The 22,338-nt window shown below is 40.8% G+C and overlaps 2 protein-coding genes, 1 non-coding gene and 1 pseudogene across 3 annotated transcripts; 3 read left to right on the plus strand and 1 right to left on the minus strand.

Annotated features, from left to right (window-relative positions):
- LOC141673748 (uncharacterized) overlaps nucleotides 1–12,540 on the minus strand; it is a 184,559-nt pseudogene extending 172,019 nt beyond the window's left edge.
- Nucleotides 12,541–16,398: 3,858 nt separating this feature from the next.
- On the plus strand, nucleotides 16,399–16,505 carry LOC141675722 (small nucleolar RNA R71). Its single transcript, XR_012556361.1, has one exon. It is a non-coding gene; the product is annotated as a small nucleolar RNA R71 (small nucleolar RNA).
- Nucleotides 16,506–19,572: 3,067 nt separating this feature from the next.
- On the plus strand, nucleotides 19,573–21,168 carry LOC141673749 (uncharacterized). Its single transcript, XM_074480490.1, has one exon. It carries the CDS (start codon nucleotides 19,573–19,575, stop codon nucleotides 21,166–21,168), a length of 1,596 nt encoding a protein of 531 aa, XP_074336591.1.
- A 422-nt stretch (nucleotides 21,169–21,590) lies between these two features.
- On the plus strand, nucleotides 21,591–22,238 carry LOC141673750 (uncharacterized). The gene is made up of 2 exons (XM_074480491.1): nucleotides 21,591–21,924; nucleotides 22,045–22,238. Exons 1-2 carry the CDS (start codon nucleotides 21,591–21,593, stop codon nucleotides 22,236–22,238), a joined length of 528 nt encoding a protein of 175 aa, XP_074336592.1.
- The last annotated feature ends 100 nt before the right edge of the window (nucleotides 22,239–22,338 follow it).

Below are 22,338 nucleotides of genomic sequence, written 5' to 3' on the forward strand. Positions count from 1 at the left end.
TTGTTGATGCTGTAAAAGCAAAAGACGGAGAAGCTGAAGTTGGTGATGAAGAAGTTAAGCAAAGGGAGAAAGCGGCGGAACCAAGGAAGACTACTGTTGAACACACTCTGCCTGAGGGTGATACAGGGGAGAAATAGCTCTATCCTCCACCACCTTTCCCTAAGAGATTGCAACAACAAAACCTGGATAAGCAGTTTGGTAAATTTTTGGAGGTGTTCAAGAAACTTCACATCAATATACCTTTCGCTGAGGCTCTGGAGCAAATGCCTAGTTATGCGAAATTTATGAAGATTATTCTTTTAAGGAAGGTGAAACTGGATGACCTTGAAACCGTTGCTCTAACGGAAAAATGCAGTGCTGTGCCGCAACAAAAGTTACCTCCAAAGCTTAAAGATCCAGGTAGCTTCACTATTCCTTGCACCATCGGTAAGTTTTCTTTTGACAAGTGCCTGTGTGATTTGGAAGCAAGCATCAATCTGATGCCGTTGTCGATCTTCAAAAAGTTGAATTTGCCTGGTCCAAAGCCCACCTACATGTCTCTACAATTGGCTGATCATTCTATTACATTCCCACGAGGCATAATAGAGGATGTGCTAGTAAAGGTGGATAAGCTCTTCTTTCCTGCAGACTTTGTTATTTGGATTTCGAGGAAGATAAGAAGATTCCCATAATCTTGGGGAGACCTTTCTTGGCTACAGGCCATACCTTGATAGATGTGCAGAAATGTCAACTTACTATGCGAGTGCAGGATCAGGATGTGACATTCAATGTATTCAAAGCGATGAAATTCCCTACAGAAGATGAGGAGTGCTTAAAAGTGGATTTGATTAATTCTGCGATTACTTCAGAATTTGATCATATGCTAATGTCTGATGCATTAAAGAAAGCCTTAGTGGGGGATTTTGACAGTGATGATGAGGATGGCAATGAGCAACTACAATATCTAAATGCTTCTCCTTGAAGGCGAAAGCTAGACATGCCATTTGAATCTCTCGGTACTTCTGACTTCAAAAATGCTGAAGGAAAGCTCAAACCATCTATTGAGGAAGCACCTATCTTGGAGCTTAAACCATTGCCTGAACACTTGATGTATGCTTTTTTAGGTGATGTATCTACTTTACCTGTTATTATTGCATCTGACCTTTCAGGAAGTGAGGAGGACAAGCTCCTGAGGATCTTGAGAGAATTTAAATCGGCTATCGGATAGACTATAGCAGACATCAAAGGGATCAGCCCTTCATACTGCATGCATAAAATTCTGCTAGAGGAAGGTAGTAAGCCGACTGTTGAGCAACATCGAAGACTTAATCCTATCATGAAAGAAGTGGTGAAAAAAGAAATTCTGAAGTGGCTGGATGCAGGAATCATCTATCCTATTTCTGACAGTTCTTGGGTGAGCCCCGTGCAATGTATACCTAAGAAAGGAGGTATCACTATGGTAGCAAATGAGAAGAAAGAGCTCATCCCTACTCGAACAATCACAGGATAGAAGGTATGCATGAACTACAGAAAGTTGAACAAGGCCACAAGGAAGGATCACTTCCCTCTTCTATTTATTGATCAAATGCTTGACAGGTTGGCCGGTCATGAGTATTATTGTCTTCTGGATGGTTATTTGGGGTATAATCAGATATGTATTGCACCATAGGATCAAGAAAAGACTACCTTCACTTGTCCATTTGGCATGTTTGCTTTTCACAGAGTTTTGTTTGGCTTATGTGGCGCACCGACCACTTTTCAGAGATGTATGATGGCTATATTCTCTGATATGATTGGAAATAATGTCGAGTTGTTTATGGACGACTTCTCCGTCTTGGGACATTCGTATGATGAATGTTTAAATAATCTTCGTGCGGTGCTTAAAAGGTGTGTGGAAACTAATTTGGTGCTCAATTGGGAAAAATGTCACTTTATGGTGCGTGAAGGCATTATTCTTGGGCATAAGGTCTCTAGCAAGGGTCTTGAGGTGGACAAAGCCAAGGTGGGAGTCATTGAAATTCTTCCACCACCTATTTCTGTGAAAGGAATCCGTAGTTTTCTTGGTCATGCGGGTTTTTATCGACGTTTCATCAAGGACTTTTCGAAGATATCTAAGCCGTTGTGCAGCTTGCTCGAGAAGGATGTGCCTTTCAAATTTGATGATGAATGCTTGACGGCTTTCGAGACTCTCAAGAAGAGTTTGATAACTGTACCTGTTATAACGGCACCTGGTTGGACATAGCCTTTTGAGATGATGTATGATGCGAGTGATTATGCAGTGGGTGCAGTTCTTGGGCAGCGCAAGAATAATCTCTTGCATGTGGTCTACTATGCTAGTAAGACTTTAAATGGAGCTCAAATGAACTACACCACTACTGAGAAGGAGCTCTTGGCTATAGTCTTTGGTTTCAAAAAATTTCAATCTTATTTGCTTGGGACAAAGGTGACAGTGTTCACTGATCATGCGGCCATCCGCTATTTGGTTTCCAAGAAGGATTCGAAGCCTAGACTCATTCATTGGGTGCTCTTGCTACAGGAATTTGAGTTAGAGATCAAGGATCAAAAAGGTACTGAGAATCAAGTAGCTGACCATCTCTCTAGACTGGAGAATCCCAAGTCTACTTCACATGATAAGATATTGATCAACGAATCTTTTCCGGATGAGCAGTTGTTCGCAGTTTAGGAGGAAGAGCCATGGTTCGCAGATATTGTGAATTATCTTGTCAGCAATATAATGCCTCATAATATGAATACAGCTCAAAAGAAGAAGTTTCTACATGAGGTGAAGTGGTATATGTGGGATGAACCGTATTTGTTTAGACAGGGAGCTGACCAGATCATCAGGAGATGTATCCCATTCTGTGAGACAGAGGGGATATTACGAGACTACCACTCCACAGTTTATGGTGGACATTATGGTGGTCATAAGACGACAGCTCGTATTCTGCAAGCAGGTTTTTTCTGGCCTACTTTGTTTAAGGATGCTCATCAGTTCGTTTTAAGGTGTGATCGTTGTCAAAGAGTGGGAAATCTTACGAGGAAGGATGAGAAGCCGTTAAATATGATGCTTAAAGTCGAGGTCTTTGATGTTTGGGGAATCAATTTCATGGGGCCATTTGTCTCGTCCTGCAATAATCAGTACATCTTGCTAGCAGTCGATTATGTCTAAAAATGGGTAGAAGTCAAAGCTCTGCCGACGAATGATGCAAATGTATTGTTGAATTTTCTTCATAAGCAGATTTTCACAAGGTTTGGAACGCCACGAGTAATCATAAGTGATGAAGGGTCACATTTCTGCAACCGTAAGTTCACTTCTATGATGCAGCGCTACAATGTGAATCATCGTGTTATTACTGCCTATCATCCGTAAACGAATGGTCAAGCGGAAGTGTCTAATAGAGAGATCAAGCGCATTTTAGAGAAGGTTGTTTGTCCGTTAAGGAAGGATTGGTCTTTAAAGCTCGATGAAGCTATTTGGGCTTACAGAACAATATACAAGACTCCACTTGAGATGTCCCTGTTTCAACTTGTGTATGGTAAGGGATGTCATTTACCTGCGGAGCTTGAGCATAAGGCCTATTGGGCATTGAAGAAGTTGAACCTGGATCTAGATGCAACTGGAAAGAAGCGAATGCTTCAGCTAAATGAACTTGATGAATTTCGACTTCAAGCGTACGAGAACAACAAAATGTACAAGGAAAAAGTGAAAGGTGGCACGACAGGAAGCTATATCCTAAGTCATTTGTGCCGGGGCAACAAGTTCTTTTATTCAACTCTCGTCTTCGACTTTTTCCTGGAAAGTTGAAATCATGGTGGTCTGGACCTTTTATCGTCAAAACTGTGTTTCCACATGGAGCGGTGGAGATTTTTGAGAATGATCCGGACCAAGCATTCAAGGTTAATGGTCAGCGTTTGAAGCATTACTATGGGGACACGACAAACCGGGAAATGGTTAGTGCCATTTTATTGTCAACTTGATTAAGGTACGCTACGTCAAGCTAATGACGAAAAAGAAGCGCTTCTTGGGAGGCAACCCATGATTTGTTGTTACAGGAACCCTTAGAAATTAGTAACCTATCTAAAACAAAAAAAAATCAGAAAAATAGGGATATAAAATTATTTTTCCTGAAGACCCTTGAGCGCCCGCTCAGCTTTGCTGAGCGACCGCTCAGGGCCCGACTGGAAGAATTTTTTTTAAGCCTTATAAAAATCTAAAAAAAATCAGAAAAATCAAAAATCAAAACACAACCCCACTACCCACAAATTATCTTCCCATTATCCATGTTTTTAACCCTCAAAACCCACTCCTAATCAAATTTAAACCCTAATCTCTACCCTATATATACATACAACTATTCCATATACTCCCCATACACTTTCAAACCTTAAACTCTCTTCCATATTCAAAAACACAAATCTTAAACACTTTTTCTCAGTTTCGATGGCACCCAAGAGATCCAGGTCTATTGATAGCAGCAACACTGTTCCTACTGCTGATTCTTCGAGGGGTACTGCTGCGAGGCCTCGTTTGTTTGATAGGGCTGCTGAGGATGAGTATACTAGGCTTCTGGGTAAGCCGATTTTGAAGGATAGGGGATTCTTACCATTGGGGAGGGATGGTGAGTTGTTGCCAATGATTGCTGAGAAGGGTTGGATTGCTTTTTGTGAGTCACAAGAGGCAGTTCCGATGAGCGTTGTTCGCGAGTTCTATGCGAATGCGAAGGCTAAAAAGAATGGGTTTTCTATTGTGCGGGGGATGACGGTGGATTATCACCCTGAGGCGATTCGCTGTGTGATTGGGCAGCGACAGAGGAAGCTCACGGAGGAGAATTGGAACGAGAAGACTGCTGAAGACTTTGACTTGGATTTGATTTGTGCTACTCTCTGTAGGCCGGGCACAGTTTGGACTTTCAAGACTGGGACTAACGAGTATCGCCATTTTCCGGAGATTGCAATGAATAGGTATGCCCGTGCATGGAATGCCTTTATTTGCGCTAATATTATGCGTACTTCACATGCACATGAAGTTACAGTTGAGCGAGCACAGTTGTTATGGAGTATTTTGAATGAGGAGTACTATGTGGACCTTGGTGAGTTCATCTACCAAGGAATTTTGAAGTTTTTGAGGGGAGCTAAGCACATGAACATCCCTTATGCATCCACGATTACAAATCTTTGCCAAGTAGTGGGAGTTCAGTGGCCGTCTCACGAGCAGCTACAGCTGCCGGCCGCTCCTATTGATTCCAGGACTCTGAATACGATGCAGGAGTGGACTGGTGGAGAGCCTAAGGAGCATGGGCTGGGTTATCGTCTTCCAGGAGGGCGTCCAGCACGCGGTGCTACCATGGCGAGACCAGGGCGTGACGAGGCAGGCTCTTCTAGAGCTCAGGAGGGTGCTGGGATGGCTGATGCCCAGTATAGGAGGCTGTCGAGGAGGATGGATGCTATGTACGAGACGTAGAGCAGGTTTGCTCCGGAGCTCACCCTTGCGCTTGGGACTGCTTTTAGAGGCCTTGGAACTAACATCCAGTGGCCAGTTTTTGGTGAGGACTCTTCATATCCGCCTCTTGATACTCCACCCTCTGAGGGTGATGATGATGATAATCTCTCCGAGTAGGTATACCCTGCGTTCCTTTCTACTACCTTCACTGGGACAATGAAGATTTTAAGTTTGGGGGTGGTAGTTAAGGAATATTTTGTGTGTGTGTCATATAGTTGCATATTCATGATAGTTTAGTTCATATAATTGCATATTTTTGTCATATAGTTTTTTTTATTATTTTATTTTATAGCTTTATTTATCATGTCATGTAGCTCATGCATATACCATGATCCCTTTTGCGTTGCTATACCAATTGATTTGTGATGTTGATGCGAGTGTAGTGATAGCGTTAAAGTCATGTTGAGTCTCGTAGGTTGAGTTGCATGCTAGAAACACTTGTAATTTCACTAAGTCTTAGAGAATGCTTAAGTACTAGATTGTTGTTATGGTTTGATGGTTTTCAAGGTTAATCTATTGATTATGCATAGAATTTATAATAGGTTCTTAGTGGTAAAAGACATGAAAAGAAAAATTGGAGTAAAAAATGGAATTCATTGCTAATTGTGGCTAGGCGTCAAATGGCTAGTAGTCGGCTCGTATTTTTATGCGAGTAGTCTAGGGTTGAGCAAGACGGAGCGAAACGCACTTGCTCAGAAATATTGAAAAAAATTATATGAAAAAAAGGAAAAAATATAAAAAAAAAAGAAAAGAAAAAAATAGAGATTTAATGCATAATTGATCACAAGTGGGCTCTTCGGTATTCGAGTTATTAAGTTCTTTTGGGACTTTGTACCTAGTGACCTAAGGCTTTTACAGTCTGGGATCCGCTAACCTAACGCTCGCTACATGGATGTCATTGCATAATTCTTTTGTGGACCTCACTCATTGCACGGTCAAATAAGTATTTGTGTGTTGTGTTAAATAACAAACATGATTCCGTAATAATCTCCAGTAATCTTGAAGTGTTATAAGTCATTTCGTGCCTAGAATTTTATTTTTCGTATAATCATGTGATTACCTTGAGGATAGTCGAGTTATGATAATTGATCTAGTTTCGAAGCATATATGTTAAGCATCCGCACACACCACGTTTCCGGCTGTATGTTAGTTTGCATGATTTGATTGATCTTTATCCGCCTAATTGCATTTGTTGAGATGTCGTAAGTTAGTTGGTTTGGTCGTAGTAAAGGGATCACTGCATTTCATATAGATTGCCTTTATGCATGTTTTTGTTTTGTTTTTGAGTCTGCGACGCTTGAGGGCAAGCATCAATTTAAGTTTGGGGGTGTGATAAGTGGCATTTTATACCACTTAGAACGTCTTATAATAGCTTAAATTAATGTCTTGAAATCAAGTATTTTGTGTATTTGATGCATCTTTCTAGTGTTTGTGCATTTCCGGGTATTATTTGCATTTCTGGAGAGATTTTATCAAGAATAAGCCTAGGCATATGTTTGGCATTGCAAGTGGAAGATGGGAGCAGAATGCAGCAAGAAACGGGAGCAAAAACAGAGCATTTTCCAGAAGGAGTCTGAGCGCCCGCTCAGCTCTGCTGAGCGCCCGCTCAGGAAGCTGAGCGCCCGCTCAGGAAGCTGAGCGCCCGCTCAGGAATGCTGAGCGGCCGCTCAGGGACGGAAATTTAAAATAATTATTTTATACTCCTGATTCTGTTAAGCTTCCAACTTCTGAGTTAGCTGGGTTTAATGGGACTCCTATATAAGTAGTTTTCAGAGACGTTTCACATAGTGTAGAATCGTACTATTAATCAAGGAGCGAGGAGATAAGGAAGAAGGCCATTTTAGCACACCGCAATGAAGAGGAAGTATACGCGCGCAAGTAGTATAAGATATACTACTTGCAAGTATACGCGTTAATAATACACGCAAGCCATTTTAGCCCTAGTGTTAGGGCTAAAACACGCGCTAATAATACACGCAAGTATACGCGTTCGCAAGTAGTATAAGATATAAATCAGATTCGTTCCCACAGAGACTCAGACTAATTATGTTCAATTAAACTCTCTCACCAATGTATGATTACTTCTCAATGTTAAGACAATAACCCTTAGATTTGTTAACTAATTATTAACTACAATTAACTACTAAAATTAACCACTTAATTAACACTTCGAATTAACAATATTAAAACACTCATGAGATCACAACTTCATTACTACTTCCTTTAATAGTCATTGTTATTACTCTTACATGCAACAACGATGATATTAATCGAATAACACGCAACTGATAAAAGCCAACTTTCATTGTACTAATACCATTCTACCAAACATCCACAATTAAGATAAAAGTTGAATAGGCATCAATTATGTTGAGTTCCTATATGTCTACAGAAATTGACAACATCATGATTTAAGCACAAGTTATTCCTTTTGATTACACAGGGCGAATAAAACGGTTAGAGTTACCCACTAATCATGCAACATCATACATGAACCTATGCTAGCATGGCAAGTGCTAAATCTCGAGATCCACCGTCGCTTCACAAGAGATTAACACCCTATCTTATATGTTCGCGACGCACATAAGACGAATACGCACAACCAATACTAGATATCATACAATCATCACACACTAAGGTATTAAACAACTAACTAAAGAATTCCATAGTAAATCTGTTACGACCCCATGATCACGATTAGCCCTTGATAGCAATTATCGTCATCATGGGTTCATATGAAAACATGATAAATTAAACACAAAAGAATAATAACTAAACTAATTATATTAAACCAGAGTACGTCACAAGAGTAAATAGGTTCAAAGCAAAGAAAACTAGCATCCAACGTTACAACGAAATAAAAAACCACAAGAAAATATGCTTCCTCTTTGTTGCGGTGTGCTAAAACGGTCTTCTTCCTTATCTCCTTCGCTCCTCGATTAATACAACGATTCAACACACGTGAAACGTCTCTGAAATCTACTTATATAAAATTCCCATAAAACTCAGATTACACAGAAGTTGGAAGCCAAACATAAATAGAAGTATAAAATAAATAATCTGATTTCTCGACCCTGCGCGGCCGCTCAGCATAGCTGAGCGGGCGCTCAGACCCCTACTGGAAAATGTCTGATTTTTGCTCCGTTTCTTCGCTGTAATCTGCTCCTCTCTTCCCTGTCGCAATGCTAGACACATGCCAAGACTTATTATTGATGATTACTCCCCCGAAATGCAAATATTACCCTGAAACGCACAAACACTAGAAAAACGTATCAAATACACAAAATACTTGATTTCAAGACACCAATTTAAGCTATTTTAAGATGTTCTAAGTGGTATAAAATGCCACTTATCACACCCCCAAACTTAAATCGATGCTTGTCCTCAAGCGTCACAGACTCAAAAATAAATAAAAACATGCATGAATGCAATCTATATGAAATGCAGCGATCCCCCTTACTTCGACCAAACCAACCAACTTACAACATCTCAACAAATGCAATTAGGCGACTAAAGATCAATCAAATCATGCCAACTAACATACAGCCAAAAACGTGGTATATGCAGATGCTTAACAGATATGCTCCGGAACTAAATCAATTATTATGACTCAACTATCATCAAGGCAATCACATGATTATACAAAGAATAAAAATTCTAGGCACAAAGTGACTTATGACACTACAAGAATTCTGGAGCTTATCATGGAATCATGCTTTTTATTCCTAACAATAATGCTTAATTGACCGTGCAATGAGTGAGGTCCACAAAAGACTTATACAATGGTATCCATGTAGCGAGCGTTAGGTTAGCGGATCCCAGACATCAAAAGCCTTAGGTCACTAGGCACAAAGTCCCCTAAGAACTTAATAACTCGAATACCAAAGAGCCCACTCGTGATCAATTATGCATAAACACATACTCTTTTTTTTCTTTCTTTTTCTTTTTTTTTTCTGTTTTTTTTTTCAAAATTTCTGAGCAAGTGTGTTTCGCTCCATCTTGCTCAACCCTAGACTACTCGCATAAACATACGAGTCGGCTACTAGCCATTTGACGCTTAGCCACAATTAGCAACAAATTCCATTTTTTTACTCCTTATTTTTCCTTTTTCATGCCTTTATCACTAAGAACCTATTATAAAATTCTAAGCATAATAAATAGATTAACCTCGAAAATAATCAGATCATAACAACAATCTAGTCCTTAAGCATTCTCTAAGACTTAGTGAAAATACAAGTGTTTCTAGCATGCATATCAACCTACACGACTGAACATCACTTTAATGCTATCACTACACTCGCATCAACATCACAAATCAGTCGGTAAATCATCGCAAAAGGGATCATGGTATATGCATGAACTACATGACATGATAAATAAAGCTATAAAATAAAATAATAAAAAAAAATATATGACAAAAATATGCAATTATATGAACTAAACTATCATGAATATGCAACTATATGACACACACACAAAATATTCCTTAACTACCACCCCCAAATTTAAAATCTTCACTGTCCCCAGTGAAGGTAGTAGAAAGGAACACAGGGTATACCTACTCGGAGTCATCATCATCATCACCCTCAGTGGGTGGTGTATCAGGAGGCGGATATGCAGAGTCCTCACCAAAAACTGGCCATTGGATGTCAGCTCAAGGCCTTAAAAAGCAGTCCCTAACGCAAGGGTGAGCTCTTGAGCAAACCTGCTCTACGTCTCATACATAGCGTCCATCCTCCGTGAAAGCCTCCTATACTGGGCATCAGCCATCCCAGCACCTTCCTAAGCTCTCGAAGAACCAGCCTCATCACGCCTTGGCCTCGCCATGGTAGCACCTCGTGCTGGACGCCCTCCTGGAAGATGATAACCCAGCCCATGCTCCTCGGGCTCACCACCGGTCCACTCCTGCATCGCATTCAGAGTCCCGGAATCAATAGGAGCGACCGGAAACTGCAACTGTTCATGAGACGGCCACTACACTCCCACCGCTCGGCAAAGCTTAGTAACCGTGGATGCATAAGGGATGTTCATGTGCTTAGCTCCCCTCAAAAACTACAGAATTCCTTGGTAGATGAACTCACCAAGTCCACATAGTACTCCTCATTCAAAATTCCCCACAACAACTGTGCTCTCTCAACTGTGACCTCATGTGCATGCGAAGAAGGCAGAATATTAGCACAAATAAACGCATTCCATGCACGGGCATACCTGTTCATCGCGATCGCCGGAAAGTGACGATACTCATTAGTTCCAGTCTTGAAAGTCTATACTGTGCCCGGCCTACAGAGAGTAGCACAAATCAAATCCAAGTCAAAATCCTCAACAGTCTTCTCGTTCCAGTTCTCCTCCGTGGGCTTTCTCTCTCTCTGCCCAATCACACGGCGAATCGCCGCTGGGTGATAATCAACCGTCATCCCCCGGACCACAGAAAACCCATTCTTCTCGGCCTTCGCGTTCGCATAGAACTCGCGAACCACGCTCATCGGCACTGCTTCAGGCGACTCACAAAAAGCTATCCACCCCTTCTCAGCAATCATAGGTAACAACTCACCATCCCTCCCTGATGGTAAAAATCCCCTCTCCTTCAGAATCGGCTTCCCCAAAAGCCTAGTGTACTCCTCCTCCGCAGCCCTATCATTCAACCGAGGCCTCACAGCAGTACCCCTTGAAGAATCAGCCGTAGGCATAGTGCTGCTGCTATCGATAGTCCTTGCTCTCTTGGGTGCCATTGAATCTGAATAAAAGTGCTTGAGAATTGTGTTTTTGTGTTTGGGAGAGAGTTGAAGTGTAGAAGTTGTGTGGGAGATATATGGGATAGGTGTATGTATATATAGGGTATGGATTAGGGTAGAATTTGATTAGGAGTGTGTTTAAGGGTAAAAATCATGGGATAATGGGGAATAGTTCCTGGGTTTATGGGCTGTAATTTGTGTTTTATTTTTCTGATTTTTTTTTGAATTTTTATTGAACTTAAAAAATTTCTTTCAGGCGACCCCTGAGCGGTCGTTCAGCAAACCTGAGCGGGCGCTCAGGGGGTCACTGGATTTTTTTTTTCAGCCCGGTTTTTCTGATTTTTTTGTGGTTTTGGATAGGTTATTAACTTCTAAGGGTTCCTGTAACAACAAATCATAGGTTGCCTCCCATGAAGCGCTTCTTTTTCGTCATTAGCTTGATGTTGCGTACCTTCCTCAAGTTGACAATAAAATGACACTAACCACTTCTCGGTTTGCCATGTCCCCATAATAGTGCTTCAAACATTGACCATTAATCTTGAATACTTGGTCCGGATCATTCTCAAAAATCTCCACCGCTCCGTGTGGAAACACAGTTTTGACAATAAAAGGTCTAGACTACCTTGATTTCAACTTCCCAGGAAAAAGTCGGAGATGAGAGTTGAATAAGAGAACTTGTTGCCCCGACACGAATAACTTAGGATGTAGATTCCTATCGTGCCACCTCTTCACCTTTTCCTTGTACATTTTGTTGTTCTCGTACGCTTGGAGTCGAAATTCATCAAGTTCATTAAGCTGAAGCATTCGCTTCTTTCCAGCTGCATCTAGATCCAGGTTCAACTTTTTCAACGCCCAATAGGCCTTATGCTCAAGCTCCGCTGGTAAATGACATCCCTTACCATATACTAGTTGAAACGGGGACATACCAAGTGGAGTTTTGTATGCTGTTCTGTAAGCCCAAACAGCTTCATCGAGCTTTAAAGACCAATCCTTCCTTGACGGACAAACAACCTTCTCTAGAATGTGCTTGATCTCTCTGTTAGACACTTCCGCTTGACCATTTGTTTGCGGATGATAGGCAGTAGCAACTCGATGATTCACATTATAACACTGCATCATAGAAGTGAACTTATGGTTGCAGAAATGCGACCCTTCATCACTTATGATTACCCGAGGTGTTCCAAACCTTGTGAAAATATGCTTATGAAGAAAATTCAACACTGCCTTTGCATCATTTGTCGGTAGAGCTTTGACTTCTACCCATTTTGAGACATAATCGACTGCCAGCAAGATGTACTGATTGTTGCAGGACGAGACAAAAGGCCCCATGAAATCGATTCCCCAAACATCAAAGACCTCGACTTCAAGCATCATATTTAACTACATCTCATCCTTTCTCGTCAAATTTCCCACTCGTTGGCAATGATCACACCTTAAAATAAACTGATGAGCATCCTTAAACAAAGTAGGCCAGAAAAAACCTGCTTGCAGAATACGAGCTACTGTCTTCTCACCACCATAGTGTCCACCATAAACTGTGGAGTGGCAGTCTCGTAATATCCCCTCCGTCTCACAGAATGGGATACATCTCCTGATGATCTGATCAGCTCCCTGTCTAAACAAATATGGTTCATCCCACATATACCACTTCACCTCATGCAGAAACTTCTTCTTTTGAGCTGAGGTCAAATTAGGAGGCAAAATATTGCTGACAAGATAATTTACAATATCTGCAAACCATGGCTCTTCCTCCTGAACTACGAACAACTGCTCATCTGGAAAAGATTCGTTGATCAATGTCTTATCCTGTGAAGTAGACTCGGGATTCTCCAATCTAGAGAGATGGTCAGCTACTTGATTCTCAGTACCTTTTCGATCCTTGATCTCTAACTCAAATTCCTGTAGTAAGAGCACCCAACGAATGAGTCTCGGCTTCGAATCCTTCTTGGAAACCAAATAGCGGATGGCCGCATGATCAGTGAATACTGTCACTTTTGTCCCAAGCAGATAAGATCGAAATTTCTCGAAACCAAAGACTATAGCTAAAAGCTCCTTCTCAGTAGTAGTGTAGTTCATTTGGGCCCCATTTAAGGTCTTGCTAGCATAGTAGACCACATGAAAGAGATTATTCTTACGCTGCCCAAGAACTGCGCCTACCGCATAATCACTAGCATCACACATCATCTCAAAAGGCTCTGTCCAATCCGGTGATGTAATAACTGGTGAAGTGATTAAACTCTTCTTAAGAGTCTCGAATGCCGTCAAACATTCATCATCAAATTTGAAAGGCACATCTTTCTCAAGCAAGTTGCACAGCAGCTTAGATATCTTCGAAAAGTCCTTGATAAAACGCCGATAAAAACCCGCATGACCAAGAAAACTACGGATTCCTTTCACAGAAATAGGTGGTGGGAGATTTTCAATGACTCCCACCTTGGCTTTATCCACCTCAAGACCCTTGCTAGAGACCTTATGCCCAAGAATAATGCCTTCACGCACCATAAAATGACATTTTTCCCAATTGAGCACCAAATTAATTTCCACACACCTTTTGAGCACGACATGAAGATTATTCAAACATTCATCATACGAATGTCCAAAGATGGAGAAGTCGTCCATGAACACCTCAACATTATTCCTAATCATGTCAGAGAATATAGCCATCATACATCTCTGAAAAGTGGCCGTTGCGCCACATAACCCAAGCGAAACTCTGCGAAAAGCAAACATGCCAAATGGACAAGTGAAGGTAGTCTTTTCTTGATCCTCTGGTGCAATACAAATCTGATTATACCCTGAGTAGCCATCCAGAAGACAATAATACTCATGACCAGCCAACTGTCAAACATCTGATCAATAAATGGAAGAGGGAAGTGATCCTTCCTTGTGGCCTTGTTCAACTTTCGGTGGTCCATGCATACTCTCCATCCTGTAACTGTTCGAGTGGGGATGAGCTCATTCTTCTCATTTGCTACCACAGTAATACCTCCTTTCTTAGGCACACATTGCACGAGACTCACCCAAGAACTGTCAGAAATAGGATAAATGATGCCTGCATCCAGCCATTTCAGAATTTCTTTCTTCACTACCTCCTTCATGATAGGATTAAGTCTGCGCTGTTGCTCAACAGTTGGCTTACTACCCTCTTCTAGTAGAATCTTATGCATGCAATATGAAGGGCTGATCCCTTTGATGTCTGCTATGGTCCATCCAATAGCCGATTTGAATTCTCTCAAAATCCTTAAGAGCTTGTCCTCCTCACTACCTGAAAGGTCAGATGCAATAATAACAGGTAATGTAGATGCATCTCCTAAAAAAGCATACCTCAAGTGTTCAGGCAATCGCTTTAGCTCCAAGGTAGGTGCTTCCTCAATTGATGGTTTGAGCTTTCCTTCAGCATTCTTGAGGTCAGAAGTACCAAGAGATTCAAACGGCATGTCCAGCTTCCGCCTCCAGGGAGAAGCATTAAGATATTGTAATTGCTCATTGTCATCTTCATCATCACTGTCAAAATCCCCCACTAAGGCCTTTTCTAATGCATCAGACATTAGCATATGACCGAGTTCTGAAGTAACCGCAGAATCAATCACATCCACTTTTAAGCACTCCTCATCTTCTGTAGGAAATTTCATTGCTTTGAATACATTGAAGGTCACATCCTGATCCTGCACCCGCATAGTAAGTTCACCTTTCTGCACTTCTATCAAGGTACGACCAGTAGCCAAGAAAGGTCTTCCCAAGATTATGGGAATCTTCTTATCTTCCTCGAAATCCAGAATAACAAAGTCTGCAGGAAAGAAGAGCTTATCCACCTTGACTAGCACATCCTCCACTATGCCCCTTGGGTAAGTAATAGAACGATCAGCCAATTGTAGAGACATGTAGGTGGGTTTTGGATCAGGCAAATCCAACTTTTTAAAGATCGACAACGGCATCAGATTGATGCTTGCTCCCAAATCATAAAGGCACTTGTCAAACGACAACTTGCCAATGGTGTAAGGAATGGTGAAGCTACCTGGGTCTTTAAGCTTTGGAGGTAACTTTTGCTGCAGCACAGCGCTGCATTCTTCTGTTAGAGCAACGGTCTCAAGGTCATCTAGTTTCACCTTCCTTGAAAGAATACTCTTCATAAAATTCGCATAACTAGGCATTTGCTCAAGAGCCTCAGCGAAAGATATATTGATGTGAAGTTTCTTGAACACCTCCAGAAACTTACCGAACTACTTATCCAACTTTTGTTGCAATCTCTTAGGGAAAGGTGGTGGAGGATAGAGCTATTTCTCCCCTGTATTACCCTCAGGCAGAGTGTGTTCAATAGTAGTCTTCCTTGGTTCCGCCTCTTTCACCTTTTGCTTAGCTTCTTCATCTCTAACTTCAGCTTCTCCTTCTTTTGCCTTTTCAGCATCAGCAATTTTTCCAGACCTTAAGGTTATAGCCTTGACTTGCTCTTGAGCTTCCTTCCTACCTGGTACTTCCGTGTCACTGAGAAGTGTTCCAGGTTGACGATTGAGCACTGCATTGGCTATTTGACTGATTTGATTTTCCAAGGCTTTGAAAGAAACCGCCTGACTCTTGCACAACAGCTTAAGTTCCTCAAAATCAGTACTAGTGGGTGTAGCTGCACTTCCCTGTTGAGGATATGATTGCCTTTGAGCATACTGCTGCGGTTGCTGGAATCCAGGTGGGTTGAACTATTTACTCACACCTTGCTGCTATGGTGGCTGATTAGCATTCTGATTATTACCCCAGCTGAAATTTGGATGATTTCTGTTGTTAGGATGATAAGTAGCTTGCACAGGCTGCTGTTGTCGCTGATAATTGTTCACTAACTGAACCGATTCATTGACAAGAGAACACTGATCCGTAGCATGGGAACCTGCATAAAGCTCACAAACCATAGCTATTTGATTGACTCCATAGGTAGCTAGAGAATCGACCTTCATAGACAGCGCTTGGAGCTGCGCTGCAATAGCGGTGGCTGCATCGACTTCCAGAATACCTGCTACCTTCCCAGGCATCATCCTCTGAGTTGGGTTTTGATGCTCATTTGCAGCCATAGTCTCAATAAGATTATAAGCCTCGGTATAGCTTTTGGCCCACAAGGCGCCTCCAGCTGCTGCATCGAGCATGGGCCGAGATTAGGCCCCCAAACCATTATAGAAACCAGTGATCACCATCCAATCGGGCATTCCATGATGTGGACACTTTCTCAACATTTCCTTGTAGCGTTCCCAAGCTTCGTATATAGATTCTATAGGTTGCTGCGCAAACTGAGTAAGAGCACTCCTCATAACAGCAGTCTTTGCCATTGGATAAAACTTCACCAGAAACTTTTGCGCAAGATCTTGCCAAGTAGTGATGGACCCAGCTGGTTCAGAATGTAACCAGTCTTTAGCTTTATCCCTCAGTGAGAATGGGAAAAGCCTCAGCTTGATAGCCTCATCAGTCACGCCATTATTTTGAAAGTACTGCAGATCTCGACAAAATTCCTTATGTGCATGTTGGGGTCTTCAGTCGCAGCACCTCCAAAAGAAACAGAATTCTGCACCATCTGAATAGTGCCCGGCTTGATTTCAAAAGTGTTAGCTTGAATAGCCGGATGAAGAATGCTTGACTGAATGTCATCAATTTTAGGCCGAGAAAAGTCCATAAGAGCTGGATCGGCCGGAACAATACGATCACCCATGATTACTGGTTCTTTCTGCTCACTTCCTGAATCCGAATCTTCAAAATCTATCTTCTTCGGAATATCAAGAACTTCGTCTGTCTCCTCAGCTGTATCTAAAGTCCTCTTATGAGTATGAGAATGAGTTGCATAAACGCTCGCTAAAGTACCTGAAACACAACCGGAAATAATAAGTAACACATCTTAATCATTGAGTTTTAACGACCAATGATGGTAAGTACATAAACTAAACAAATACGCCGAGTCCCCGACAGCGGCGTCAAAAACTTGTTAGGGCTAAAACACGCGCTAATAATACACGTAAGTATACGCGTTCGTAAGTAGTATAAGATATAAATCAGATTCGTTCCCACAGAGACTCAGACTAATTATGTTCAATTAAACTCACTCACCAATGTATGATTACTTCTCAATGTTAAGACAATAACACTTAGATTTGTTAACTAATTATTAACTACAATTAACTACTAAAATTAACCACTTAATTAACACTTCAAATTAACAATATTAAAACACTCATGAGATCACAACTTCATTACTACTTCCTTCAATAGTCATTGTTATTACCCTTAGCATGCAACAACGATGATATTAATCGAATAACACGATACTGATAAAAGCCAACTTTCATTGTACTAATACCATTCTACCAAACATCCACAATTTAGATAGAAGTTGAGTAGGCATCAATTATGTTGAGTCCCTATATGTCTACAGAAATTGACAACATCATGATTTAAGCACAAGTTATTCCTTTTGATTACACATGGCGAATAAAACGGTTAGAGTTACCCACTAATTATGCAATATCATACATGAACCTATGCTAGCATGGCAAGTTCTAAATCTCGAGATCCACCATCGCTTCACAAGAGATTAACACCCTATCTTATATGTTCGCGACGCACATAAGACGAATACGCACAACCAATACTAGATATCATACAATCATCACACACTAAGGTATTAAACAACTAACTAAAGAATTCCATAGTAAATCCGTTACGACCCCATGATCACGATTAGCTCATGATAGCACTTATCGTCATCATGGGTTCATATGAAAACATGATAAAATAAACATAAAAGAATAATAACTAAACTAATTATATTAGACCAGAGTACGTCACAAGAGTAAATAGGTTCAAAGCAAAGAAAACTAGCATCCAACGTTACAACATAATAAAGAACCACAAGAAAATATGCTTCCTCTTCGTTGCGGTGTGCTAAAACGGTCTTCTTCCTTATCTCCTTCGCTCCTCGATTAATAAAACGATTCAACAGACGTGAAACGTCTCTGAAATCTACTTATATAGAAGTCCCATAAAACTCAGATTATACAGAAGTTGGAAGCCAAACAGAAATAGAAGTCTAAAATAAATAATCTGATTTCTCGACCCTGCGCGGCCGCTCAGCATAGCTGAGCGGGCGCTCAGCTTCCTGCGCGGCCGCTCAGCATAGCTGAGCGGGCGCTCCGACCCCTACTGGAAAATGTCTAATGTTTGCTCCGTTTCTTCACTGTAATCTGCTCCTCTCTTCCCTCTCGCAATGCTAAACACATGCCAAGACTTATTATTGATGATTACTCCCCCGAAATGTAACTATTACCCTGAAACGCACAAACACTAGAAAAACGTATCAAATACACAAAATACTTGATTTCAAGACACCAATTTAAGCTATTTTAAGACGTTCTAAGTGGTATAAAATGCCACTTATCAGCTAGTTTTCTTTACTTTGAACCTATTTACTCTTGTGACATACTCTGGTTTAATATAAGTAGTTTTAATTATTCTCGTGTGTTATTATCATGTTTCCATATGAACCCATGATGATGATGAGTTCTATCATGGGCTAATCGTGATCATGGGGTCATAACGGATTTATTATGGAATTCTTTAGTTAGTTGTTTAATACCTTAGTGTGTGATGATTGTATGATATCTAGTATTGGTTGTGCTTATTCGTCTTATGTGCGTCGCATACATATACAATAGGGTGTTAATCTCTTGTGAAGCGACGGTGGATCTTGAGGTTTAGAACTTGCCATGCTAGCATAGGTTCATGTATGTGTATGCATGATTAGTGGGTAACTCTAATCGTTTTACTTGCCCTGTGTAATCAAAAGGAATAACTTGTGCTTAAATCATTATGTTGTCAAATTCTGTAGACATATAGGGTCTCAACATAATTAATGCCTATTCAACTTCTGTCTTAATTGTGGATGCTTGCTAAAATGGTATTAGTACAATAAAAGTTGACTTTTATCAGTTTCGTGTTGTTCGATTAATATCATCACTGTTGCATGCTAAGGGTAATAACAATGACTATTGAAGGAAGTAGTAATGAAGTTGTGATCTCATGTGTGTTTTAATATTGTTAATTCAGGTGTCAATTAAGTACTTAATTCTCGTAGTTAATTGTAGTTAATAATTAGTTAATCAAATCTAAGTGTTATTGTCTTGACATTGAGAAGTAATTATACATTGGTGAGTGAGTGTTAATTGAACATAATTAGTCTGAGTCTCTGTGAGAAAGAACTAGAAAGTATTTTATATTACTTGCGAACACGTATACTTGCGTGTATTATTAGCGCGTGTTTCCGCCCTAACAGTAACACGTCAAAAAAAGCCCATATTTATATTTCTTTATGAAACTATAGGGAGAAAAGGTAAGATGGAATGGATTCAGAGAAAGCTGGGATATGAGGGCCTTTTTGTAGTAGAGCCTATAGGCCGTAGCGGAGGATGGGCGATACTGTGGAAGGAGAAGGATCAAGCAACTTTGAATAGTTACTCGAAGAATCATATTGACATTAAAGTTCATGTGGGGGACAATAATGTGTGGAGGCTGACAGGTTTTTATGGAGAGCCAAATAGGTCACAAAGGAAAAAAACTTGGGATCTTCTTCAAAATTTGGCAAGGGACTCTAACCTCCCTTGGTGTGTTATTGGCGATTTGAATAATGTAGTCACTCAAGATGATAAGAAAGGAGTCGCTGATTACCCGAACTGGTTGATTGAAGGTTTTAACCAAGCTTTAATGGACACGGGCTTGAGAGATATCGACTTGATTGGGCACCAGTTTACTTGGGAAAGAGGGAGGGGGACGGATGAGTGGATGGAAGTTTGTATTGACAGAGCATTCATTTTGCAGGATTGGTTAGACGTCTTCACTTTGGCGAAGCTACACAATCTAGAGGACTCATCGACTTCTTCAGATCACAGTCCCATACTATTAGAGCCCATTCCGGTAGTGCACATGTATGTTCGAAGATCATTCTATTTCGAGAATGCATGGCTATCTGAGCCAATGTGTGCACAAATAGTGCGAGATAATTGGACAGGCTACCAGAATATGGGAGTGCTGGATAAAATTCGAATTTGTGGGGAGAAGCTTGGCAGCTGGGGGAAGAAAATAACCAGCAAATTTGGCAAACGTATCAAGCTATGTAAGGATGAGCTCAAACAGCTTCGTAGTAAGAGGGATGCCATATATGTAGAGAGATTTAAAGAAGTGAAGAAACAACTTTACAAAATTTTTGATCAACAGGAAATATTCTGGCGCCAACGATCGAAACAACTGTGGTTGAAGGCTGGGGATCAAAATAGTAAATATTTTCATGCAATGGCGAGTGCGAGGAAAAGGTCCAACCAGATTCACAAACTTCAAAATAAGTGGGATGAGTGGGTTGAATGGGATGATGGTTTACAAGATCTTATATCAGATTATTTTAAAAATTTGTATGCTACCGATGAGCCAGATTGGGGTGAAGTAATTGATAATATTCCGACCACTATTACGGTAGCTCAGAACATTAAACTTGTAAAGCCAGTAACCAATGAGGAGTTCAAAAATGCTCTTTTTCAGATGCACCCGGACAAAGCTCCAGGCCCGAACGGGATGACACCGACATTTTTTCAGAAAAACTGGCAGATTGTGGGGAATGATGTGGTGAATGTGGTCAAGGAGTTCTTTAGAGATGGGACGGGAATGCAGGAGCTCAACAGAACTAATGTTGTTTTAATACCAAAGAAGAAGGATCCAAGGAGAATAACTGATATGCGACCCATCTCTTTGTACAATATTTTGAGCAGGATTATCACTAAAGTAATGGCAAATAGGTTGAAGTTCTTCTTGGGGGAAGTGGGTAGTGACACACATAGTGCTTTTATTTCGGGCAGACTCATCTCTGATAATATAATGGTGTCATATGAGGTGATGCATTATTTGAAAAGGAAGAGACGAGGAAAAAAGGGTATATTGCATTAAAACTCGACATGAGTAAAGCATATGATAGAATAGAGTGGGAATACCTTAAGGCGATCATGAGTAAAATGGGGTTCATGGAGTGGTGGGTGGAGCTAGTTATGAAGTGTATAGAATCAGTGTCTTATGATATTGTTCATGGGGGTTATGACATGGAGACAATAATCCCTGAACGAGGACTACGTCAAGGGGACCCTTTGTCCCCGTACCTGTTCATTATCTGCGCAGAGGGCTTGACTGCAATGATTCGGAAGTATGAAGAGAATAAGTGGATCCATGGAGTGAAGATGTGTCGTATGGCTCCAGCTATTATGCATATGCTCTTTGCAGATGATAGTTATGTTTATTGCAAAGCAAGTAGAGCAGATGCGTATAAAATGATGCAAATGTAGAAAGGGGCTAGGAATGAATCATCTATAGTTGGAATGTGGAGTAAATTATGGAAGCTTAAAGTCCCATCCAAGGTGGCGCATATTTTCTTGAGAGCTCTCACAGAGTGTCTACCTACTATGACTCAGTTATACTCATGGTATGTCCCAGTGCAACTTACATGTCCAGTATGTAGTACAACGGAAGAAACTATTTTTCATGCATTAGTGTCGACTCCTTTCGCAACTCAATGCTGGCAAAGAATTGTAGGGGGTAATCCTTTTGGCTCTACAGATAATTTTAAGGACTGGTTTTCAAATATTTTAGCTACATTCAGTAGTGAGAAGTGTGGTGAAGTCTTTATGTTTTGCTGGGCAATTTGGAGGGCTCGTAATGAACTCGTTTGGCAGCAAAAATGATCTCAAGTTGGAAACATTATTAATTCAACCAAAAGCTACTTTGTGCAATGGAAAAATGCCCAATCGCTAAGTTACATTGCTCTATACCCAGGAGATAATGATAGGGATGGAGCGTCTCGATGGGCCAGGCCACATGTGAATATAATCAAAGTCTCAGTTGATGCATCTATGTTTTCAAAGAACAATGCTTATGGTATTGGTTTGGTTGCCAGAGATTCAGATGGAGAGGTTATACATGCTCAGACGTGGAGGATTTGGGGTACACTGTTAGTGTTTGTGCCCTAGAGACAACACTATGCTATTTTAGTTTAAGACATTAGGATCATTAATGTTTATGTTCTATCGATTATTCCCTTTATAATTTATTAATCTTAATTTACTGCGA

This window comes from Apium graveolens, chromosome 7 (genome assembly GCF_009905375.1).
Source record: "Apium graveolens cultivar Ventura chromosome 7, ASM990537v1, whole genome shotgun sequence".
In the NCBI taxonomy this organism is placed as follows: Eukaryota; Viridiplantae; Streptophyta; class Magnoliopsida; order Apiales; family Apiaceae; genus Apium; species Apium graveolens.